This window comes from Nicotiana sylvestris, chromosome 9 (genome assembly GCF_000393655.2).
Source record: "Nicotiana sylvestris chromosome 9, ASM39365v2, whole genome shotgun sequence".
Classification (NCBI taxonomy): Eukaryota; Viridiplantae; Streptophyta; class Magnoliopsida; order Solanales; family Solanaceae; genus Nicotiana; species Nicotiana sylvestris.
In genome coordinates, this window is record NC_091065.1 from 92,108,967 (window position 1) to 92,136,378 (window position 27,412).

The 27,412-nt window shown below is 38.6% G+C and overlaps 1 protein-coding gene and 1 long non-coding RNA gene across 2 annotated transcripts; both read right to left on the minus strand.

Moving 5' to 3' along the window:
• Nucleotides 1-18,750: 18,750 nt before the first annotated feature.
• LOC138877109 (uncharacterized) lies at nucleotides 18,751-21,226 on the minus strand. The gene is made up of 2 exons (XR_011402427.1): nucleotides 20,757-21,226; nucleotides 18,751-19,311 (listed from the first exon to the last, which is right to left on the minus strand). It is a non-coding gene; the product is annotated as an uncharacterized lncRNA (long non-coding RNA).
• Nucleotides 21,227-22,290: 1,064 nt separating this feature from the next.
• Nucleotides 22,291-26,996, minus strand: LOC104235926 (F-box/kelch-repeat protein OR23). The gene is made up of 2 exons (XM_009789759.2): nucleotides 25,802-26,996; nucleotides 22,291-22,736 (listed from the first exon to the last, which is right to left on the minus strand). The coding sequence occupies exons 1-2, from the start codon at nucleotides 26,776-26,778 to the stop codon at nucleotides 22,445-22,447; spliced, it is 1,269 nt and encodes a 422-aa protein (XP_009788061.1). The 5' UTR covers nucleotides 26,779-26,996; the 3' UTR covers nucleotides 22,291-22,444.
• Between the last annotated feature and the right edge of the window lie 416 nt (nucleotides 26,997-27,412).

A 27,412-nucleotide genomic window follows, 5' to 3' on the forward strand; every position in this document is an offset into this window, starting at 1 on the left:
ATGCTGGCCCCTATCCTGCTCCCTAACTGCCCTCTGCTGGCGCTTACGATCCTCTAGGGTCTGGGCATAAGCTTGAATACGGGAAATATCCATGCCCTCCACCAAGGAGGCTGTCGTACACTCATTTATCAGATGTGGTCCCAACCCATTCACGAACATATGCACCCTATCACTCATCTCGGCCACCATATGGGGAGCATACCTTGCCAAAGAATCAAACTGCATACTGTACTCTCGCACACTCATATTACCTTGTCTAAGGTTCAAGAACTTATCAGCTCTAGCTCGTCGTATCTCAACTGGCAAGTAGTGACGAAGAAAGGCCTCAGAAAATTCCTTCCACACAGCTGGAGGAGGGTTCGGACCCCTGGATCTCTCCCAACTATCATACCAGAGAACCGCTAAATCCCGTAGCCGATAAGAAGCCAACTCTACTGCCTCTGTATCACTAACATGCATAACCCGAAGTGTATAATGAACCTAGTCAATAAAAGTCTACGGGTCCTCCTTGGGGTCTAATCCGGTAAACACTGGAGGGTCTAAATTAATAAAATTATGAACTCTCGTACTAACTGGTTTATCAGCAGCACCTGAATTCTACCTCTGAGCCTGAGCAGCTACCAAGCTAGTCAATAACTGCAAAGCACTCCGCATATCCTGGTTCGTAGTGCCAGACGAATAAACTGGAGGTGCTGGGTGCCTCCTAATATCCTCTGGAGGAGACGGAGTAGATGAGGTATGAGACGGCATCTCACTCTAAGCCTCACTTTGGCCTGCTCTGGCTTGGGGAATCTGACTGGTACCCTCTCCTGCAGTTGTATCAAGCCGTCTACTAATTGTTTGCTTCCTAGTCGAAGGCATCGCTGAAAGAAAACAAGGTGAATATTATAGACGAACACTTACGACTCAACTCTACGCACGATCTAGATTCAGGAAAAAGGTAACAAGCCTAGATGTCATGTAGCCTCCTGATTATAAATGTGGCGCGCTACATATCCATAATCAAGACTCTACTAGACACGGCTCATAGACAATCCCTAGGACAGACTTGCTCTGATACCAAGTTTGTCACGACCCAAACTGGAGGGCCATGACTAGCACCCGACCATACTTGCCGAGCACCAACGTACATTTTATCTAACCTTTTTTTATTATTATCTTTTAGGGTTGACGAGATCAATATAAATGGTAGACATGGATCATGGACAACCAACAATAAAATATGATGGCATGAACATACATAGCAGGGGATGACCAGACAATCAAGAAACTACATATAAGGTACGAGCTACCACGCTACCATGAAAGACTATACAACAAAAACCAGCCGACAAGGCATACCAAACTATACATGAGTCGACACATGTCTATGAGCCTCTAAATGAACATAAGTGTTGCAACATAGCCGGAATAGGGCCCCGACATACCCATAATGTCTATAACAAAAATTGCATACCAAGACCAAGGCAAGTCCGGAGAAGGGATCTCGCCAATCACCGCTGAACTGGACAGTCTACTGTGGTGGGGGAGCTGCACCTGCCTGTCTATCAGGACCTGCAGCACGACATGCAGCGTCCACAAATAAAAGGACGTCAGTACGAATAAAGTACTGAGTATGTAAGGCAAGGAACCATAAATACGATCAGTAATGTAAGCAAGGATAGAGAATATACAACCTGTAACATCTTAGTACCTCTGAGGGCTACTTACATGAAATGCATGATACATATGTATAAATACATAAACCTTTAAAGCATTCGCCTCTGTGGGCATCATCATCATCATATCGTACCCGGCCATAATAGGCTCGGTAGAATCGTACCCGGCCACGTGGAGCTCGGTAAAACCCAACTGATCAGTGGTTGCACAATAGGTGTCGTACCCGGCCAACTATAGCGTGGCTCGGTAGAGTAAAATAGATACATATATATAATGCATGCTCGACTCATGGAATCACATTCTAAACCTTTCGGAGTGACGTAAGGTCGGTATCCTCTGTACACGTTATTAGGACTAACTCTTCACTATGAACCTTATAAGAATTAGGAAGTACCAACAACATTGATAACATAAGAATAAGAGAAGCAATATTAACATTAATCATTCCATAAGAGGGAAAACAATGTAAGTACTGCTAGCTTCTAAGAGTAGAGTATCTTTGGAAGCTCGTTCATTACATTATGTACAATCGGAGTCGTGCAAAAAAAGGAAAGGGATAGCCTCAAATACCTTGTATATACTGCCCCAATCGTAAGCTATGCAATTGTCACAACTCCTTAGTCTACAATAAGAGAAACGATACTATCGTTATCATTTAAGCGTCATAACTATTATGTATCGACCACAACCTGTTTTACGTTGATACATACAGCACCTCCCCTATATATATGACTTCACACCATTCAAACAAATCACCAAACGGCCCAAACAATATCAATAATAAACAAATTGAGCCTCCCAAAATAGTCCACGCATAACCTAATTACATCATACATACGACAGCCACCGTAGTCGTGTCAAACGACCCGGAAATGTTACGAATAACTATCAGCCCACAACCCTACATATATATGGTTTTTCTCCACACCCTTCCACCTCCAAAACTCCAAAAAAGAGTAGTAAAACACGCAGCCCAACAGCAACACAAAGCAGTCCACAAAACAGTCTGCTACAAGTGAATAACTCGAACTCACGGCTTCCGATCACCGTCCCGTGAGTTCTTACATGTATAGAACGAATTACCATGAATTCACAGCAGAGAAAAATGTATGAAAGATGGAAGTAAATTACCTTACTTGTTGGATAACTCAGCCCTTCCCTTGGTTCTTCAAACTCTAGGTTTTACCTTCAAATAGAACTTGAAAGAGAGGGAAAATCGATTAGGGTTTGTGTGGGATTTTTTGGGGAGGAGTTGCAGGGGTTAACTTTGGTTTTGAGGGTCTGAAATATGGATGAAATAACTGAGTTCATAACCCCTTAAAAGTCCTCTCTTGGCCAACTTAGGTCTTTTAATTTTGTCCTATCATTTTGGCAAGTAGGTGATGCACCTACTTGTCATCTACCAATCTGCGCAGGCTTGCGAAAATATAAATATCTCTTTACTCCAAGATTGTATTGACAAACAGTTTAATGTGTTGGAAACTAGACTCATATATATTTAATTTGATGGGTACATCACCTCGTAATTCCTTGTAAATTAGGAGAAAAGCTTAGAAACATTTGACCTAATGTTTAAGTAAAATTATGAACCTAAGTTGCAAAAACGTTTGTCGACTTTTGTTTTATAGCTCGTTTGACTTCAAGACTTATGATACGGATATTATATGATTCAAATACCTTAATACATGACCTCTTTATTGTATTAAGAACCTCTAGGTTTATCTGAAAATACGAGTTACAACATCCTTGATTCGTTTAAATTCTAATACTTGTTAATCACCCTTATACACCCTTGTATCACTTAAAACCAATAAGATTAACTTCTTATCATCTCAAAGGTAATTCATTCTTGGATTTATGTTAATTAATATATGGCATGAACGTGTGGATATGGGTTGTAACAATATAATGACCCGGCCTACCGTTTTGTGTATTGTAACTATGTTCCCTTGTTTATTGCTTATACTATATTCATTTATGGTTATGTGATTTGCCGGGGTGCTTATTTTGGTCCTGGGGTTATTTCGGAGTGGATTGGGTCACTTAGTCCCAATGTTGGAAGCCTAAGTTGAAAGAGCTCACCAGATGTTGACTTATGTGTAAACGACCCCGAAATAGAGTTTTGATGGTTCCGATAGTTTTGTATGGTGATTTTGGACTTACGCGTATGTCCAGATTTGGAGGGCCATAGGTTAATTTGGTGCATTTTGGCAAATATTGGAAAGTTGAAGGGTTGGAAGGTTGAGAGGTTTGACTGAGAGTTGACTTTGTGGATATCGGAGTCAAATTTTGATTTCGAAAGTTGGAATAGGTCCATTGTCATTTATGACTTGTGTACAAAATTTGAGGTCAATCGGAGTTAGTTTAAATACTCATTAATTATTGTACCTAATTTTCATGAATCTAAGTTAGAATTTGGGATTTTTGGACTATGTTGTTAGAGAGTGAAATTTGAGGATTTGCGGGTCGATTTGTGGTTGGAATTTGATAATTTTGGTATGGTTGGACTCGTAATTGAATGAGTGTTCGGAATTTGTAAATTTTGTCGGGTTTCGAGGTGCGGTCTAAGGTTGACTTTTTGAGATAACTTTTTGATTTGAGTTAAAGCTCTTGGCTTTGTCTTTTGGGATCACTTCCTATGGTTTTTATTGATAGAAATACCTTATTTTGACTAGATTCGAGCATTTCGGAGGTTGATACGTATGGGAAGGGCTTGTTAGCGGAGTGATTCGATTTTCTTGAGGTAAGTATCTTATCTAAACTTAGTCGAGGCACTAGTTTCCTGAAGTATTCGTGATGGCTACATGCTATAGGTGCGCACATGTGTGGGGTTTGAAACTATGTGCTAACACCAGACTATTTATCCATGCTCGGGTTATGCTTAGGCTATGATATGTCTAGAATCGACTGTTAAGCTTTAAGCTATAATGTTTCTCATATTTGTAACATTGTTAGAACTATTTGAGCCATGTTTGAGGCTACATGGATGTTAAATCCCTGAATGAACTTGATAAATGCTACTTCTGTGATAAAATTATTGATTTGAGATATGATAGCACACTTTGCACATGCCTACACTTTAGCATGTCATTTATACTAGTCCAGGAGTATGAGATCTGTAATTCATCCATCATATACATGTATTCTTATTTATTTGCTCCTGTGTGATATGATTGGACTAGATTCATGTGACCACCCTGGGCGGATTGTGTTGTTATGCCTATGACCATGCTGGGTGGATTGTGTTGTATTGTCTGTGACCACTCTAGACAGATTATGTTGTTATGCATGTGACCATGCCGGGTGGATTGTACTGTTATTCCTGTGACCACGTCGGGCGGATTATGATATTGAGTTTGTGACCACGCCGGGCTTGTAGCACTTTGAATTGGTCGGGCTTGCGTGTGGATATGGATCCATCCCCTAGGGTAACCCTCTCATATTTCTCTCTTGATGGTGTACACACTAATATTGAGGAAAACTGATTAGTGATTTGGTGCAGAGACAGAAAGGTTAAGCAAATTTGGCCAGTGTTTATTTGGATTTTGCATTTCATCTTTACTTGCAATTTCCGTCGTTAATTACCTGATTTAGCTGCATATCATCTCTATATGTTGAACATTAACTGAGCAGAGTATTTGAGTAATTGTACACATACACAAAAACATCTTCCTGTTCTTTATGACTTGATTTTATTATTGTTTTGTACTTGTTAAAATGATGAAACTATATAAGTTATAGCTAGTATCATTTACAGTTCTTACTTTTTTTACCTCGCCGAGATTAGTTACGATACTTATTGAGTACATTGGGTCATTTGTACTCATACTACACTCTATACTTAATTGTGCAGATCTAGGTGTGGGGACCAGTTATCAGCAGTAGATTTGCTTGTTGGACTGAGCATCGAAAGATGAGGTAGAGCTGCAATTTAACTTGTCTTTTCTTATGTAATGTTGTGTCAGTTGAAACAATATCATTATTTAGTTTTTAGACTTGTATTCCGTTGTATGGCTCATGACTCTGTATTCACCAGTTTATGGGGGATTTACCTTGTATTAGCAGTATTTTTGTTATATCAAACTTCAGAATTATGCTATTTTTATAAATTATATTGTTTTGGTTCTTTAATGTTATGTTTTCGGCTTTCCTAGCCGATGTGTTAGGCACCATCATGACTGTTTGGGATTTTGGTCGTAATAGTACAACACAGTCTAGGTATAAGAGTTACGTCGATCGAAAGGTTTGTGATGTTGCACACATGATAGGTGAGAAGGTGTTGTTCCGAGTTTCGCCCATGAAGGGTGTGATGAGATTCAGGAAGAATGGCAACTTGAGCCCTCGGTATATTGGCCCCTTTGAGGTGCTTGCGAAGCTTGGGAGGTGGCCTACAGACTTGCATTGCCACCTAGTCTACCAGGTGTTCACCTAGTGTTTCATGTTTCAATGATTCGGAAGTATTATGGTCATCCATTATATATTTTGGACTTCAGCAAGATTCAATTAGATGGGGATTTGACTTATGGTATGAAGGCAATGGCTATTTTGGGTCGGCAAGTTCGGAAGTTGAGGTCAAAGAATATAACATCAATGAAGGTGCAATGGAGAGGTCATCCAGTCAAGGAGGACACATGGGAGACCGAACAGGAGATACAGAATAGATATCCACACCAATTTGGGACCCTATATATGACTCTAGATCCGTTCAAGGATGAAAGTTTGTTTAAGAGGGGGAGAATGTAACGATCCGCCTGATCATTTTGTGTATTGTAGCCTCATTCCCCTATTTATCACTTCTTTTCTGTTCATTTTTGGTTATGTGACTTGCCTGGGTGGTCGGTTTGGTTTCGGAGATGTTTCGGAGAGAATTGGGACACTTAGTCCCAAGATTGGAAACTTAAGTTGAAAGAGTTGACTGAAGCTTGACTTTTGCATAGACGACTTCGGAATAGAGTTTTGATGGTTCCAATAGCTTCGTGTGGGGATTTTGGACTTAGGAGTATGCCTGGATATTGATTTGGAGGTCTGTAGGTTAGTTTGAGGATTTTTGGTGGAAGTTGGAAGTTGAAGGTTTGGAAGATTGAACGAACGCATGGTCAAAACTCAGCCTATATAAATAGAATACTCGGTGGATTATAATGAATTGAATTTGCACTGAGAAGTCCCTATGGCACGGTTGAAGGTAGCTGAACGAAAGGAAAGAGTTTGACCGAGGGTTGACTTTATTAATACCGGGTTCGAATTCTGGTTTTAATGTTGGAATAGGTCCGATGTGCCATTTTATACTAGTGTGCAAAATTTGAGGTCAATATGAGTTGATTTTATATGGTTCAACATCAGTTTTAGAAGATGGAAGTTCATTAGTTCATTAGGCTTGAATTGGGGTGCGGTTCATGGTTTTGATGTTGTATGATATGATTTGATGCTTCGACTAAGTTTGTGTCATGTTTTAGGACTTGTTGGTATGTTTTGATGGGGTCTCGAGGGCCTCAAGTGAGGTTCGGATGGTTAGCAGATCACTTTGGGACTTTGAAGAAATGCCGATGGATTCAAGTCTGGTACAACCGCACCTGCGAGGATTTGGCCACATGTGCGGAGCAGCAGAAGCTCCCTCTTATGCGCAGATGCGAGGTGGACCAGTGTTGGGAAGATGTGCTGGTGCGAAGGGAATTCCACATGCGAGCCCGCAGGTGTGGGAAAGGTAGTGTAGAAGCAAAGAAGGCAGGACTAGGCATGGGTCGCAGATGCGGATGGTGTCCTAGAAGCGGACACACATGTGCGTTAAATGTTCCGCAGATGTGGAAGGTTGAAGGATGTTGTGGGATCGCAGAAGCATAATTTTTGCCGCACCACAAATGACGATACGAACCTACTCCAATTTTCAGAATTCCATTCCGACCCCGATATCAAAATTTCCATTACCGACATGGTGATTTGGGGGTCAATTTATGGATGGAATTGGATGAATTTAGTATGGTTGGATTCGTAATTGAGTGGATGTTCGGAATTTGTGAATTTTTTCAAGTTGCGGGGTGCGATTCCAGGGCTGACTTTTCGATTTTCTATTAAAGACTTTAGCTTTATAATTTAAGATTGTTTCCTATAGGTATTATCAATGGTATTAAGTTGTTTGTTATTAGATTCAAATCACTTGGAGGCCGATTCACGAGACAAGGGCTTGTTAGAGTATTGAGTTGTGCACTTTAAGATAAGTAATATTTATAAACTTGAAATTGAGGACGTTTATCCCTGGGATAAATGTTATTGTGATATGTTGGAGTGACGCACATGCTAGGTGACGGGTGTGTAGGCATGCACCAGGATAATCATATTCCGGGTTGACTATTCGACTATGCTGCTATCATGTCTTATTTTATCCGTACCTTTCCCTACTTGTTAGATTAATTGAGCCATGTTTCATGTTATAAATCATATTAAGGATATGTGGTTATTTTATTTAGACCTGATGAGGCCATTTCTATTATTTTGGGTTATCTGATTTGACTGTATTTTTACACTCAGTCATAATTCTTCATTAGCTTATCATATCTCAGACTCTGTTCATCATTCATTATTACATCACATGTTATGATTGTTGTTCCATATGTAGAGTTGTTGGGTTGAGTGATACGAGATTGTGAGCCTTTGAGACTTGAGAGATTGATGACTAAGGTGGGCCTTAGAGCAGTGTTGAGAGTACTATTATGGATCGGGCTGCACGTTGCAGCAGGATATGTTGTCTTTACTATTATTATTATTATTATTATTATTATTATTATTATTATTATTATTATTATTATTGTTGTTGTTGTTGTTGTTGTTGTTGTTGTTGTTGTTATTGTTATTATGTGGATCGGGCTATACGCCTCAACATGCCTCATTGGCTTTTGATCAACGCTTGGGCAGGATCCGCCCCTCCGGAGTCTGACATACCACCAGTGAGTGCAGACACAATGATATATACACATGCTTTAGTAAGGGATATTGATTCCAGACACCCGTACATTATTGAGTGATTGTGTGTATGATGAGGTGGGCATTTGAGAGTGATAGCTTGCGTATTTTGGGAGCGAGAGTATCGGGGGATACCACTGTTAGATCATTCATTTGACATGCATATCTGACATGTAGGAACAGAGATGTAGTATTCCTTATGCTAGTTGTAACTGACATGTTCTTATCAATGTTATGCTCTAATTGTCATACTTGAAAGCATGTCTAAATTATTGTAATATGAACGAGCAGATCTTGATAATTACTTTGAGTTACTTATTGCCATTGTCATCATTATATCCGTGTTGTCGTTTATATTGGTTTTGATTGTCGTCTTCTGAGCTCGTCACTACTTTCAGTCCTAGGTTAGTTATGTTACTTATTGAGTACATGGGGCGGTTGTACTCATACTACACTCTGCACTTTATGTGCAGATCTAGGTATTTCTGGGCACGGTGGTTGCTGATTTTGGAGCTTTATCAGTTTGAATAAGTAACAAAACTAACCTTTGGGCTAAAAGTAGTGACGAGATCAACCAATACAGTCTAAACACAGAGTCTTTTAAACATTACTGGTAAGACATGAAATATGACAATAATATCTCAGAGAAACATAGAATCTATTGGTACACAGTACAAAAATGTAGATATGCTTTCAGTTTAACAATTAAGCTCATTACAGATAGAATATGTGAAGTATAATTGATATAAGGAATGTTACATCTCTATATCTACATGTCAATTTGCATGTCACATGTGATGCAACATAATGAAGACCTCACGTACTAATATTCTCAGAGTACTCAACCTGACTATCTAAATTCTCACTCACCACACTCAATCACTCAGCACTGTATGGTACATGCACTCACTGCTGGTATGTCGTACTCCGGAGGGGTGAATCCTGCCCAAACGCTAATAAAACCTATTGTGCACGTAGCCCGATCCCACCATGAATAAATAATACATGTTGCGGCGTGCAGCCCGATCCTATCATGAGAAAATAATATCTGCTGCGGCATGCAGCCCGATCCCATCATGAGATAATAATACCTATTGCGGCGTGCAACCCGATCCCATCATGAGTCAATAATATCTGCTATGGTGTGCATCTCGATCCCATCAATATAACTCGCTAACAGGCCCTCGCCCTCACTCAGCCATCAATCTCTCCAGTCTTTCGGGCTCACAACACTCATGCCAAGCAGCCCAAAACAGTGATACATGATGTGAAAATAATGATAACAGAGACTGAGATATGGTATGCAATGATATATGTGATTGAGTACATAACTGCAAATTAAGCAAATAACTCAACAGCAAAAGAACAATCGCGATGGGTCCCAATAGTACTAGCACATAGCCTAACATGATTTCTAACATGAATCACAACTCAAATTCTCTAACACATGGAGTACAGTAATAATATATAGATAAGATGACTACACAGCTCCACAGAATCAACTGAGTCACAATTTCTACAGTGTACCCTCACACGCCCATCACCTAGCATGTGTGTCACCTCAACATCGATCACTCAACACGTAATTCAGGGATTCATACCCTCAGAACCAAGTTTAGAAGTGTTTCTTATCTCAAATCGTGCAAATCTCTACTCCAATAAGACCTTTCTTCACGAATCGGCCTCTGAACGCCTCGAATCAAGCAACAAACAACTCGATACAATTAACACAAGCTATGGGAATCAATTCCATATGAAAATGCTAAGTTCTTAATCAAAAGACAAAAAGTTAACTCAAAAGGTCAACCCAGGGCCCATGTCTCGGAATCTGACAAAAGTTACAAATTCAAAAACCCATTCAATCATGAGTCCAACACTACCACAATTATCAAATTCCGATACCAAATAATCACTAAATCTCCAAATTTTACTCCCCAATTCGTAGTCCAAAATTCCCAAAATTTCTTATTAAAAACACATAAACTTGGTGGGAAATTCAATGTGTATTCAATATTAATGAATAAAAATGACCAAGAGTGTGTTACCTCAAGAAATCACGCGAAACCCCTCTCAAAAATCGCCATAATCCGAGCTCTCAAAGTCCAAAAATGGGTAAAATCTCGGAACCCTTCAATTAAATACACTGCCTAGGAATTTCAATACCTGCGAAGCCTGGGCTCGCACCTACATTCCTGTATTTGAGGAGAAAAACCACGCTTCTGCAAAGCCCACTAAACACCCGACCTCGCGCACCTACGGGACTGCATCTGCAAACAACCCCTCGCTTCTGCAACTCCACTTCCTCCATCCTACTTCCGCTTCTGTGATCGATCATATGCAGATGCGCATCCACATCTGCGGAAATCCTTTCGCACCTGCGACCCCGAGTAGCTTTCTTCCTCTTCGCAGCTACACAATCCCAACCGCAGGTGTGTCACTGAAGCTTTTTGAGCAATACATTTAGTGTGTTATGTGAGGTATTTTTGGGGCATATTATATACCAAATTTAAGGTCTTGGAATGTAGTTTCCAACGCTCTTAGCTGTTCATTCATATAACGCCCGGATAAAAAGATATAAGCGTCGGAAGATGGGCCAATGCTAGGGTGCCAAGCTAGCACCTCTTTGACTTTTCAAAAGTTGATATATAGGTATTAATTCGTCTCTCTCTTCATTTTTACATAGAACACGACTAGAGAACACCCATAAAACCTATCCTTGAGCTCTCTAATAGGGTTTCAAAGAAGATTAACATCCGAGTACGAAATCGAGAAGCGATAACATTAGAACTATCCCTACGACGTAAGTATCATTATCCTGCCTCTCTTTTTCTTTGTATTTTTAGTTTTGGAAGGTACGTCATAGTTAAGAAAACGTCTAATTTCTGTATTTATGTGTTTAAATATCAAGCGAGTACAAAATCGAGAAGCGATAACATTAGAACGATCCCTACAACGTAAGTATCATTATACTGCCTCTCTTTTTCTTTGTAGTTTTAGTTTTGGAAGGTACTTCATAGTTAAGAAAATATCTAATTTCTGTATTTATGTGTTTAAATATCAAGTAAGGAATTAGTTTCCTAATAGTTAGAACTCACGGGACGGTGATCGGAAGCCGTGAGTTCGATTTATTCCACTTTTAGTGGACTATTTTATAGCCCACTCGTGTTGGCCTATTGTGCTGCTGATTTATGGAATTTGGAAGAACTAAAATAACATGGAGAAATGCCACACGTGGTAGGGTAGTAGGTTGGTCGCTCATCGTTGCAGTTTCAGGCTAATTGATAACTTGTTGATTGGGTGTGTAATGGTATATTTGGGGTTTTTGTTGTATTTAAGGTCCCGAATTGTAATTAGGTTGGTTTTGAGTTGCTGATTATATTGTGTTTGTATCTCGCCTATAGTAGTCTTGAGGGAGCAGTAAAATTAGGGTAAATGCTGCCCGTTTTATTTTAGAATCGAGTTATCACTTGAGATACGTAATATACTAGTGCCATCTAAGTTGTACATGTATTTCTTTGTTATAGGGTTGGCGAGCTAGTTATCATGAGCTTGTTGTTGATGTTTCTCTTATTGTATTGCTCTGGTTGTTGTTGTTGGTATCTGCTATTGGATAAGGACCTTGTTACAGGGAGATGCTGCCCAAATTTACATAAACAAGCTACTAGTTTAAGTTGCAGACTTAGCCTTTACTCAGCACTGATTTTGAATCTCCTTATGTTATGGTAGATTGAGTTGAATTGTTTGAATAATTGCTTGGAATGTATTAAGGACTCAACAGAGCTAAGGTATGTTAAGGCTATCTCTTCTTTCCTTTTGGCATGATCCATATGATACCATGAAATGAGCAAACACACAAATTTCACAAGTGACTCTATTCTTAGAAGTAATAGGGTTACCTATATTCTTGATTCCTCATATGTCCTACTACCATATTGTCTATTCATGGGTGTCATGACATTTCGAGAGATCTTATTGACTTACTTCATTATGCATTGAATTCATTTATACATGTATATTGACCCATGACCAGATGGTGTTATACACGCGTATAGTATATGTATATGGGAAATGGGGAAAGGTTATGCCGTTATATACATACCACCACCTGATCGGCTGGTATATGTTAATGATTTCACCCGTAGAGGCTGAGATGATATGATGGGATGCCCTCAGAGGTACATATACCTATGCATGATGTGACATTTATACGCATATGCATGACATTATAAATGTCATGATTCACACAACTATTCAGACTTATAGGTTGAGTTTTTTACTCCATGTTTCTTTCATGTCTTTTATATAATGCTTTCATGTCTTACATACTCGGTACTTATTTATACTGACATCCCTTTTGCCTGGGGACGCTATTTTTCATGCCCGCAGGTCCCGATAGACAGGTTGACAGTCGCTCTAGTAGGATATCAGCTCAGCGGAAGGTGTTGGTGTGCTCCATTTGCTCTGGAGTTTCCGATTTGGTTAGTATGATTTGGACATGTATTGGTATGGTGGGACCCTACCCCGACCTTTATAACATTTATGTACTCTTAGAGGCTTGTAGACAGATTTCATGTATATAGATACTTGTATGTTCGTGGCGGCCAATGTTTTGAGTGTAGAAATGATCATGTCAGCCTTATAGGCCCGTATGTCACTTGTATAAGTTTCAATATCATTATGGGTTGTTCTATGTCTAGTATTCCCTTATGTTTTATTCTGGTTATCTCATGGTGGCTCTTTTAGCCCATTCACCCATGATGGTATGATAATAAAGTTATGTTACGTTGGTACTCGGTTGACTAAGGTACTGATTGCCCGTTGCAGCTCCCCGATTTGGGTTGTGACAGAAGTGGTATCAGAGCAGTTTTGTCCTAGGAATTCTACTCTTTCTTCTTACTCTAGATCGTGTGGTAGAGCTCAATTGTAAGAATTTGAACTCCTAAATTCTATTTTATTCATAATACAACGATAACTACATCCACAAAGACAGTTGGTAAGAGATTGAATATGGTTGTGGAAGAGTTAATCAGAGGAGCTCGATTTTGCATCATGCTTATGATGATTAAATGTAAGGTCTTCAGTAGATTTTGTGTGTACTAAGACGTGTAAGCTTCTTGATAAGCAGCCTAAAGGCATGAATATTTATCCACCCATATCATTTAAAAAGCAAGGAGAGAATCAGAAGGTAGATACAAACAAGTAAAAGAAGCAAGGTGGAGAAGGGTACGAGGTATCTAATTAGTGAAGATTATTAGTATTTACAATTCAGGCAGAGAAATATAAGTATTCTGAGTTACCTTCAACAATAACAGAGGTATGTACAATTAGCCACACCCATCTTAGTTATGCCCTATAGGAGCCAACAGATATTGTTTAAGAGATGGATAGGATATCCGAATCGAGCTGGGGTTAGAGTAACCAAAATAGTGGATGGGTTGTTATCATTAGCTGACATTTTCGAAGGATATTGCAAACATGGTAATAGTTCTCCTTGTGAGACAATCTGATGGTGCACTCTAGAATAGTACATTTAGATATGAATACTAGAATGTCCAGAAAAATTTAAAAGATTGGCACTGGAATCCTAGAAGAGATAAATATTTACCTTTGTGTGGCTCCCGTTCCTAGTAAAGAGGAAATGTCAGGCGACCCAAAGAGCCAGTGGATAGAACAAGGGGAGCTAAAAGCAAAATAATATGTTGTTGAAGTATTCAAAATAAAGTAATAGACAAAATTATTAGTAGGAGAATAAGAAGAGAGTAAATGAAGTATTATGAGTAAGATGTGATAAATGGATGACAGCGGTAAATCAAACTATGAAAGGATTACTGAGCCTATAGTCAAGTGAAGGGAAAGACAAGAGGATATATATCTTGAAACAATAAAAGAATATAAGACATAAAGTCATATCCTCATTTCGAGAAATGAGTTGGTGACTCCAACGTGATTACCAAAAGGAAAAGTTAGACCCCCAGAGTAATAGAAATCAATATGGGCTAGTGAACAAGATAAACTGAACATGAATTAGGGACCGAAGGATTTTATATAGTCGACATCGTGAGAATTTTAAAGATAGCGTTCCGGCAATAATAGAATGGACAACAAAAGATAACCTTTAAAACTCATTTAGGAAGACACTTCCCTCAAGCAAGCACTATGAGCAGAGTTAAGCTTAAGGGACTAAGTATGCCAGTTACACTATGTGTCATTCAGTTATCCATGGTACCGAAGAGTTACCGTAAGGTGAGTAAGGGTCATTGATGATGTGAAAAGATGCCAAAGATGAAGAGGTAAAACATCTTTAAATAGATCGTCACAGCACTAAATCTTAGTACTCCCTTAAAGGGGAGAGATGGTGTCATGTAATATTAAGTCGGAGTTAAGTGGTTCAGATAACTATGGAATGGTAAAGGAAGAATGTGGTAAAAAGATGAAAGGAATGAGGTTGCATTTATTCAGATCCTACATATGTGTTGCGACTCTAGAACAGTATGCAAGCACGACACCAAGGAGAAGCAGTATTAGGTTGTTTTTAGCAGCTACTGTGGTCAGAAGTAAATGTTGTTAGCATCTGAGTTGTATGGTATATCATGTGGTTACATCTTGGGTTATTGTTATGGCTTGATACGGCTTGTTTAGACTTATTCAACGTGTAGATATAAGATTCAGGTCTCGTAAGGAGTTCTGAATGTTGTAAATTGGGTTCTAAGGTTTATGGGCTAAGGTTGAATTAAGGATCTTCAGCTATATTGTGTTGTTAGGCTTATATGGATTGGAGGTGGCGTGGGATCACCCACGAGTATATGCATCGTAAGGTGACACAACAATTTAATGGATTTGGAACGACTCTTGGCACATTAGAAGATGAATGTATGTTTAATTGGGGGAGAATGTAACGACCAAGCCGGTCCTTTTGAGCATATGCATCTCGTTCAGCTATTTGAAGTCTTAAGCAACATCGTATGATGAATTTCATGATTGAAGCTTTAAAGTTGGAAGAGTTGACCAAGTTTGACTTTTTAGTATTTGATTTTGGATTGGAGTTTTGATGGTTCCTTTAGGACCGAATGGTAATTTTGGAATTGGGCGTATGCTCGGATTTGCATTTGGATAATTCTAGAAAGTTCCGACGCTAATTGGCGAAAGTTGGAAATTTGAAGGTTTGGAAAGATCATAAGTTTAATCGAGAGTGGACTTTGACGATATCAAATTCGAATTTTAGTTCCGGGAATTTGAATTTCTTTATTATGTCATTTGGGACTTGTGTTCAAAATTTGAGCTCATTCCGGGTTGATTTGATATGTTTTGGCACGAGTTTTGAAAGTTGAAAGATTCAAAGTTAATTAAGTTTGATTCGAGGTGTGATTCGCCGTTTCAATATTGTTATGTGTTATTTGAGGCATCGAGTAGGTCTGTGTTATATTTCGGGACTAGTTGGTATATTCGGACAGGGTCCCGAGTAGCTTAGACGGGGTTCGGATCATTTGAATTATTCTTGGTTAAGTTTGAGGGCAGGTCTGTTCCTGTTCGATTGCATCTGCGGAGGGCTGATTGCAAATGCGAGCCCGCAAATGTGGCCCTTTGGTCGCAGAAGCGAAAGCAGGCTGGATGTGGGGAGCCACAGAAGCGGAAGTATGAGAGCATCAGCGCATCTGCAGAAGCAGAATTGTGAGCCGCAAAAGCGACGTGTGGCACAGAAGCGTGCGTGGTGTCGCACCTGCGTGTGCGCAGAAGCGAGGAAAATTCCACAAGTGCAATGGGCTGGTCTTCAGTGATTTCTCGCAGGTGCGAGGCTTTTGCTGCAGAAGCGGAGGTCGCAGGTGCAACTACTTGTTCGCATTTGCGAACAGTGCTGACATAAGTAGTAGAGGAGTTTCAATCCTAATACAAATCTAAATAAGGTAAAAATCTTTTTATTCTAGTAAATCATGGCACGCAGCTGATATCTGGCGAGATTTGCACCGTAATATCTGATTGAGGGCGGATATTCCTCATTTGTCCTTTCTAGTTGTTTTTCCTTTAGCCTCAATTCTCCATTTTGCTCGAGCTCGATTCCTTTCATGTTCGGCCATGTCCAAATCTCGGTGTGTCATTCGTCCCCAGGCTCTAATCTAGGGAAACCTCGGTTGTACCTGATCCTGCAATGAACCACGTCGTCCCATGTTTCTTCATCGAAAAATCGGGGATAACTGTATCCCTGATTTTACCGGTACACAGATAGTCTCTTGACTTTTCGGAGTGTAGATTTATAGAAACAACGAGAAGTGATTAATTAACTCAGGTTCCGTCTTCTGTATGCCACAAGCGAGTTGCCAAGCCGCTGAAACGTCCCACCAGTCGCGTCATTCTGACTTTGGATATGTGTCAGCCGCTGGTTGACCATCCTCGGCATGCACCGAATGTGAAACATCACGCATTCATTATCTCCCTCCTATAAAAGCTCCGGTTTCCTTTTTTCACTTTTGACTTTTCGATTTCGAATCTTCTTGAGTTACCCTCGAATTTTTTATTTGTTCATCAACCTCTCAAATCATCACAAATTATTCTTCACATCTTCATTTCTTCATCTTTAATCTTCGAACATTCATCTTTTATCTTCAAATCTTCATCCCAAATCATCATATCAACATTCAAAACTTCATGTCAATCTTCAAACCTTCATATTCTCAGGTCAAGATGGCAAAAACCTCAAAATCGGTGCCTCAAAATACTGCCCCTTCAACATCTACCTCGGTCGCAAGCACTGATGCGATCCTTTTGGTAGCAACCCCGGAACCTCTTCTTAAAGAGTTTATCCCTGGAGGCAGCTCCATAGATAATGACTTAGAGGTCGAAAAAGCCTTCAAATAAGGAGATCGAGGTGAGGAGGCTTGGAGGTATATCTTCTCTATCACCAAGGAAACACTCCAAGCGGTCCAGAAGATTGCAAATGGGAAGGCAAAGACGTAGCCGTTCCCACTTCCCGATCCTAATGAGGACATCATGACGTACATGGAGGGACACTTGAGCGTTTATACGTATCCTGAGTTACATGTAGATAATTTTAAGTGACATGTGACCTGATAGTGTAAGAGTTTATCGATTATAAAACCTGATCCTCCAAAAATTTTAAGCCAATCAGTGGTGGAGCTAAACGAGTAAAACTGAGTGCAAAACGAACAACTATTGTCTGTTGAATTTATCTCTTAAGTTTTTACCAGTGTTAACTTAGTTCTAAGAGAAAAATACATCGTTTTATTAAAAATCCTACAAAATTTAATCGGTAAGACACAATCTTTCGGTTCTCACGACCTTGATGTATGTAGTATACTGAAAATGCTGACTAGTATTATTTAGATCCTTGGGATGTTTGAAGTATTTGCAAGTTCAACAATGCAACAACTACAATTTTTGAAGTGTCAATGCATGTGTTTTAGGCGGCAACGACAATTCGTTAGAAAAATAGCAGGATTGTTGGACCCAAAAAAATTACCAGGATTTGGATATATTCAATTAATCAATTCCGCAGCCAAGAATTGAATTAAGGCTATGACTACAAGAAGAAGTCTGCCGGTGATCAATAATGCAGCCTTTAACACAATTGGGGGCCGTGCTTTCTCAAACTTGAGGCTGTGACCAGATGCGGATTCGGAATTTTAATTTGATGGGCACAAAATTTAAGTTTTTTACAATTGAACTCATTTATACCTTTCAAATCATGGGTTCAAAATTTAATACGCCCACCATTCCACTTTATGTGGCAAGGTTTATATAGTCCATCCAAAAAGAAAGATAACTTTCTAATTTTGGTAATATTTAACTGTTAATTTCTCACTATACCTTTAATGAGATGATTTATAGTCACATAACTATATTATTCGTTTCAAAACTCTTTCTTTCTTTCTTAAATTTTGTATTTCTTCAAACTTTGCCAAGTTAAATGAAACGGATGGCTTATTTGTTAAAATTCTTATATTTTTTCATAACGAAAACACTTGGGTTCGGATGAACATAGTGCTGTACATCCGCCACTTAACATGACCGACACTCAATGATATAATTCCCATCAGGTAATGAAACCCATATTTCACGATATCTAGCAATAACTCATAATAACACCTATAGACTTATAAAAAGCACCAAATGTTCCTCAACACATGATCCATAGCTCAATATATAACATAAATATACGTCCCGGCAAGAGACCACATCAGAATTTCAAGAATTAAAAAAAAAAATGTTACAGTGAAAGAATGAAAGAAGGTTAACACAGAATACAACATAATAATCAGTTAGAGTACATCAGGATAAAACGACAAACTACAAAACAATGAAACAATGAAAGAAAGATGATCAGAGTCCCGTCTGATAATTAAGTTATTAGAATTAATTAATTAATTAACCGGTTATATATATAATATAAGCACACATTTTAATGCGCTTATATATGTAGGTAATCATGGACTACAGCAACTGAAACACTATTCTGCTTGTGAAGGAGGAATAATTGGAGGAGGATGAGCAACGCTCTTTCGCCGACCGGCAAAGTTCTTCTCTTCGACAGTCCTTTGGCTGAAAGCTGTACCTCCAGTGCCAGGGTTGGGGGTTGGAGTTTGAACAGGATTGTAAAAGCATGGTAACAAAAGATGTTTGTTTAATCTTGTCCACCTAACTCTTTCTTCTTCCTTTAGAATCCTAGCTGTGGCTTCATGTGGTATGCTGCTCAATAGAAAAACTATAATTATGGTTGCTATAACGATATTGCTATGCTGAGATCTCATGTTAATGATTATACAAAATTACTACTTTTGATAATAATTGAATGGGGTCTATTTATATGCGTGAAACATTGAAGCTAGGAGGAGGTTGGAGGACTTGAAATTGTTATATGGACCTTAATTTCAAGCACTTTTTCCTTATTATTGATTGTTGACCTGAAGGGTTTATTAAAAATAAATTGGAAATTGAATAAGTCATAGCCTATCAAAGGAGAGAAATGAATTTTAGCACTGATCACCCAAATGACATGCATTACGTAATAAATTTCAGATTTTAGAATATATTTGGATAGCAGTGAGTTGAAACCGCGCATGCATTTCAATATTATCTTGTTTCGAACGTACAATTTATGAATTTAATATGATTCATCATGAATTATCTAATTATCACCGGGATTATTACTTAAACCTTTCTCACTTATCTAGGGGTATTAAATGAGTGATATGGGTTAAATCTGGGTGGGTGAAAGACAAGCACAGATTGGGTCGTAGCGGATTCAACTAGTATTATTTCGATCCTAGGGATGTTTGAAGTTTGAACTTGTTGCGAGTTCGACAATACAAAATTTTAAGTAGTATTTACGCATGTGTTTTGACGCAACAAATTAAAGACTAGACAATTAAGAAAAATAGCAGCATTTGAATTCTCAATTATTCAATTCCGCAGCCAAGAATTGAATTAAGACCATGACTGGAAGAGGGAGTCCGCAGGCGGTGGAGGTTTAAAAACTTCATTCCCAAAATTCATATAATGACATATCTCACTTTTAATAACGCAGCCATTTAACACAGATTTTTGAAGTCTTCAAAATTGTACCAAGTTCTCATTCATTCAGTCAAACGCAGTGCAGATGCACCTGTACTCCATTTAAACAATATACGTAAATGTAATTTAACATTTATATATAAAGAATATATTTTAATATTAATTAGCTTTAACTATCAATGCTCTGCTTGATATGTGCCATCTGTCCATAGATGATTAAAGACTCCCGCAGTAACAAATGTCCAATGAAAACAGTGCCTTCAGTTGCCTGACTTAATGGAAAGGTGCTCTCAGGTTTTAGTTCGTCAAACGCGTGTATGTTCATCATCTTTAATACTGACAGGCCTTAAACATCAATAGGATGCAACAATAATACATTCTTCGTGATAGCTTTACCGCGAAAAAATTGATTTGCCCCAACTCTCCGTTATTTTATTTTTATTTTTTTCCTATTTTTCCATTTTGCATCCTATCATGACAATCCTGACAAATTCTGGTTTCCAAAATCATATCTTTTCCTAACCGTTGAAAATAAAAGAAAAAAGATTAGAGAAAATTAACCAAAAGCAGACACAGTCAATACAGTGAAGCTAACGGCGAGGCATAAAATAAAGTCTTACCTTCAGCCTCGTTGCAATAAAATTATTTGCTTCAATTATAGCTTGCTAACACAGTCATCGTGTTTCTCTCTACCCAGGCACAATCTAGTTGCTCGCTGTGGACCATGGCATCTTACTGACATACTGGAGAAGATCAGAAACCTGAAACAAAGAGACAACTATACTTTCTCACATTGTTATAGAAAAGCCAACCGCACAGCTGACCTCCTGGCTAACTTGAGCCTTCACATGAAATTCTCTACCTTCCTCCTCCTTCAAGGAAGCTAATTCTTTGCCGAGGAAAGTAAGAGCTACTTTGAAGATTGAAAAAGACCAACTAATCTATTTCAGGATTAGGACAAAAAAGAACATTTTCAATGCGTAGTTTCTATTATTTTTTGCTTTTTTTCTTTTTGGTTTTTGGATACAAACTTTATAGGATGGAGTTTATCCTCAAACTTGTACCATAGGGCACAAACTTCGTTCTCTTCTGTAGGATGCCCTTTACTTCTTTCCCAGGGATTTTTAATTCCCCATGTACTTTTTGCTATTAATATACACGTTTGAGGTCATGCCTAACCTCCCACCATAATGGTGGCATTAAGTTTTAAGCAGGAAAAAAAAGAGGGGGGGGGGGGGGCACAATCGAGGTGGTACAGACTTGAACTCAAAAACACTCTATATATTGCAAGCACATTTGTGATGAGGAAAGAAATGGGATGAAAGGACAAGTGCAAATGGCTAAATTCATATGACAGCAGGATCAACCAGTGGCCATGGTTGCATCATACTATTTACTCATATAATCTTTTACTCTCTACAAGCATTTTTGTTTGTTCTAGTGCACCAAAATGTTACTATGTCTTAACAGCAGGCATAAAGCAAAATTCAACTCTCTTTTTCTTGGGTTGATCCTAAATCTTAATTGAACTCTTGTTAGACAGAGAAGCTACGCTGCTGTGATAACAAGAACTGCTACTAGAGGTGGTAACTTATCTAAAAGAACAACCCAGGCAACAATGAGGAAAGAAAAGCACCCCCCCCTCTCTCTTGGGCTGATGGAGGTTGGGGGATGGACAAGAAAAAAGAAATTGAACCCAAAAAGCAAAAAGTGTCCACAACTGGGAGATGGGAGCTAATTTCATATTCAGGGACTGCCGATTCTATGGCAAGCGAGTTTGCCAGAGAGGATTCAAAGGAAACTTCAGTTGTTAAAGCAGAAGGCAACCAGATAGACAAAAAGGAAAAAAAAGATAGATATTGAGAAGGCGTCATAATGGAATAATTCTGATGCTGAAGAGAAGATAGATCCAAAAGATCATGAAGAAACTTAACTACAAATCAAATCCCAAAATATGAAGAAGATAAACTGTAAAAAAATTAATGATGTGTTAATACAGAAAGACAGATACTGGTTTAAACATAGCACGGCCAACTGTTGATTTTTCACTCTTCACAGACAACCCAGTTATGGTTATGTGTGTGTGTGTGTGAGAGAGAGAGAGAGAGATGAACTGTCCTGTAGAAGCAATTAATAAAAGGAAAGAGACGGAGATAAGAAGAATTGAGTTTATTACAGTTGCATTTACAATACTAATTCTGACAATAAGAACATGTCAATGAAAGCTATACAATGCCATTCACAACAGGTAGGACAATCTACTGACCAAACAACCGCTTCATGGACACACCAATGGAACAATATAAATCTACAGACGAATGGTGCACATAACTGCAGTTTTGAAATCCAAAGGGTGATGAAAGGGTGGCTTTGTAGTGACACACCTCCACGAGTTCTTCCTAGGATGATATATTTGTATCAGAAGAGTTGCTGACCGTTTCTGCTGCCTCAATCTTTGGCACTCATTTGATTTGACCCCACTTAAATGAGTCATCACGTGCAGCTCCCCATCCAATGCGACAAAGCCAACTGATGCTTCATCAGATGTTTTTCTTGGCACACTTGTTTCTTTTACCCAACTGTTGGAAGCCATTTCATACCTACAGATGCAGCAAAGGACGAGAAAAATGTAACATAAGAACACAAGACCTTCATGTGGACACTGACAAAATGACAAGATTTCCAAGTCTTTAACTAAGAGAGTATAAGATGTAGCCACAGGCAATCAGACGTACAGATATTGCTCTAGCTAATTTAGGATTGAATATAAATTGGATGAATCAGATGCATATGCATAACTTACCAAGAACTCTAAGAGTTATCCTTCAAAGGAAAAATCCTGCATCTCAACATCAAATAACCTAAACTTTCAAGCTCAATCATGAGGTTTAACAGATAAGACATGGATACACTTCCAGTTTAGAGTCTTCCTAGAAGATGTATGCTCTGAAGAGTTCATGATATTGGTGAACTAATACATTCACAAAATAGATATAATTTAAAGATAAGAACATTTGTAATACACCCAGAAAAATATACTTAAAACTTAGACGATTCTATTTTTTCCAGTTTGCTATACCCGTCCTACATTACTGGATCTGTTGCTATCTTCCATTAAGGAGACTCCAATGATGCACCCAAGAAATATTGATTTGGGACACCTCAGAACAAACAAGCTACAGTCAGATAAATCACTTACTCATATCATACTCCTTTAAAAAATCACATTCCTACATAAATATTAAGACTCATGCACGAAACATTAAAGTCTTTAATTTCATGTATAAAATGTGATGCTATTTACCTATCTAACAGTCAGTTCAACATTTTGTTGCACCACTATGTCCACTACTCATATACCATCAAAGTTAAATAAATTTTCAAATTACATTCAATGAAACAGGACACAGTGAGTATTCTTGTATTTCAGGTAGCTAAACACAGACAAGCACATATATACTTGATAAGTGTGTTTCAGGTAGATATATGAAAAATAGTTATTCCTTGTAAAAGAAGTAAACCGAACCTACTTTGCTACAGAAATAAATGACATATAATTTCAGCCAATCCTGTTTTTGCTCATACCCTAGAAAAAATCTGCAGGGACAAGGTCCTATCCTAGGCTTAGAGCTGAGCTAGACCCCTACCCCTAACTTATTTCGGAATGATACAGAGAGCTACGAATCAGGTTTCAGAGTGGTGGCAAGCAGGGCAAGAAGATGAAGTCCAATCTGACCCTAAGCAGATTTTTGACATCTTTCAGAGTTTCATTGTCGAATTGATCTCGAAATTGGATCCCAATAGTTGCTGCTGCCCGAAGGTGCTTTATGAAAGCCGGTGCAGTGAAAGTACGATTGATTCACATTAGAGCTCTCGTACTTACTGACGAGATCGAGCCTTAGAAGCATGCGAAGGAATACGTATTAAGAAATGATTTATCTGTTGCCATCAAGAAAAAAGAAAATCAAAACCGCCAATTTGGTCAGCTAACCAACGGTCTGACAATGAGTCATAGACCAAGTCCACTTACCCCTGCACTTAGTCCCATTGACTAATATGGTGTTCAAAAGAGGAACCAAACAGATTGTTGCAATCACAAAAAAAAAAAAAAAAAAAAAAAAAAAAAAAATCTATTAAATGCTGATTAGAAGCTGAAAGATGAGCTCATTTTCTAGAGGCTACCACTCTTATATGTGCAGTTCACATCTAGCTTTATATCATTGGACTAATTAGAGGCTGAAACATAACCCTTGGCTTAGCAAAATTGCTTTCCTTATACTGGAAAAGCAAAAATTAAATACTACAAAGTAACTGGAAGTATGGAACTACATCCATGTATTTATACTTACCACTTTATTCAAATGCATTTAGTAGTTATACTTACACACCTGACTTAATAACGGTGAATAGTTTAAATTTTTCTTTTTTTAAAAAAAGTGAAACTAATCAAAGATGTGACCAAATAAAATTGTACCAAAGACTTTTCAGATGATGTCCACAAACACGCGAGGGAAAAAGGAGCTGAAGATTGGGAAATTTTCATATTTCTTGGGGGTCTAAAGAGGAAATACCAAGGAAAATGATGATGCAAATTGAAAGAAGATTGGGAGGACGTAGCAAACTAAATCAAAGGAGAACTGACAGAGAAAAAGGAGGGAAATAAATAACAGAGTGTGAGATTCAAAGGTTAGAGTAAGAGTCACAACAACAATGGCAATAAAAGGAAAAGATCATTCTAGGAGGAAGGTAATATGGATGTGGTTTGATCTACCGCATAGGGAATTCTCAGGTGTCATTTGGGTTAAACATTTGGGACAGAAAAAAAGCTTTCTTTCTTTGCTTTTGGTTGACAAACAGTTTTACAAAATGAAAATGAAAATAATTTGGCAGAACTCTTTCAAAAGTTTTAACAAAACATGAGTCAAATCCCAGAAGAGGCTAGAAAGCAAAAGGTTTACCCATCTGCCTGAATCTTGGGGGACAGAGTTACATGATATCTCTGACAGGAAGTAGCAGGTAAATGGTATAGTCAAGGTGCACGCAAACTGGCTTGGACACCACCATTATCAAAAGAAACTAAACCAAACACCACTCTACTGACTTACTCTAATAAAATTATTTCAACAAATCAGAAAAAGGAAACTTACTCACGTCATATAGCAGGACATCAAACACACATATCAAATTGTCACCTAGTGTTTATTCCCTTGCCCTACTTGGTGACCCACCCCCTTTTCTGCCATGACTCTATTAATCAAGCCAAAGGACAAAAGACAATTCTGAGATCGGATATTACACCAAGATCAACTTTAGATGCACAACGCAATACTCATCAAGCTTCTCATACTGAAGTTGTGACAAACTACCATAGATCTAGGGTTCCTTAAGTTACTAAGTTCAGTCAATCAACTAAACCACGATCTCAAACTATTTGGGGTCAGTCATATAAATCTCATACGTCCAATTCCATTATTTTCGGGCCAAATCACTCCAATACTGGTAAATAATTTATCTTTTACGACTTAATTAAAGATACACTGAAACTAACAGTTTTTACCACTCACGCTTATCTTCTATTGCTTACTTCCTATGTTGAAATGCATAAAATTAAAATGAAAATTTTAATTAGAAGAAATGCATAAAAAGATTTTCCAAAATACCTTACCTGAAAATATCACTCTGGTCAAGCATGAATACTGCAGGGGCGTCCGAAACACCATCCTCAACCACCACAATCTTTCCAAGCCTCCACCTTTCCCCTTCTTCCCACATATCCCCAAGCTCCCTCCACTTCCCACCACCACCATTCTTCATCTCCATCACTACAACATCCCTATAATACTGATCCACAGGAAACACACCCGAGACTGTCCTCGACTCGCCATACCCACCCATCACCCAAAACTCCTTCTCCTCCTCCCCCTCCCCATTCCCAACAAAGAACCCAACACACCCTGCTCTAAACCTAGGCAAACCATCCAATGGGACCCACTCATCTTTCCCAATATCATACATCTCCACTGAACTCATCCTACTACCCGCTGCCGCAAACATCGTGTGACGGGACCCACCACCCGCCACTAGAATCTTATCCGAATTGGGCGTGGCAGCACACGCAAAGCTCCCCCTAGGGTTGATCATAGGGGATAAATTCTCCCACGTGAAACTCACAAAATCAAACCGAAAAGCCGACGAGGACGGACACGGGCAATCAAGAGGGAACGAGCGGGTATCGAAAAGGGACCCACCTAAGACATACAAATAAGAACCAACAGAAACTGAGGTGAAATTACAAAGGCCATACACATGGGGATTACAGGGCATAGGTGGGAGTGGGGACCACGCCAGATTTACAGGGTCAAAGAGGTAAGGGGAAGCAATTAAAGGATCCTGTGGAAATATACAGAGGAGTGGGGAGAGGGTAGTGGGTGGGAGGTGCTTCTGCCGCAGAGAAATGACGGTTTTCGAAGAGAAAAACAGTTTCCATGATTTGCAAATGGATTTGAGACGTGAATGATGAGAGTAAGGAACGAATATTAGTATTAGCGCTGCTAAATCGTTGGGTAAACCAGGGATTATGGTTAGGTTTAGGGTTTGTACTTGCGATTGTTCATTTGAAACTGTTGAAGATGGAGGAGCCATGGGCTTATGAACAATTATTATTTGGTTAAAGAATGAAAATCCCTTCTTTATGTACAAAGAGAATTGGACATACAAACGGAGACAGGAGCAGAATCCTGGCCTCTCCACACACTTTACTGCTATCTCATCTATGGCGGTTGTGGCAATTGGGGCACAATTTGGAGCGAAAGTGGTAGTCGCTGACTCACTACGCGAGGAGGCTACTTGTGGAGTTGGCTTCTACATCAACAACTTTTGACTTGGGGGGTTAAAATACAAAAAATATACACACACAACACAAAAACTTTTTGACTTTGAGAAAACGAATAAACAATAAACTATACATAACACATTTAACACAAACATTTATTGTGACTCAACAAAATCTCAGAAAGTGATTATGGTTAACAATATAGATTTTTACACGCATTATTTCTTCTTAACTCTACTATTTAGTGGGCGTTTGAACATAAGAATTGTAAAATTACAAAAAAAAAAAAAAAATCAAGTAAAAATGTTATTTGAAAATTAGAGTTGTGTTTGGACATGAATATAATTTTGGGTTGTTTTTGAAGTTTTGTGAGTGATCTGAGTGAAAATTTTGAAAAACAGCTTTTTAGAGTTTTTGAAATTTTCGAAGAATTCCAAAATTCAT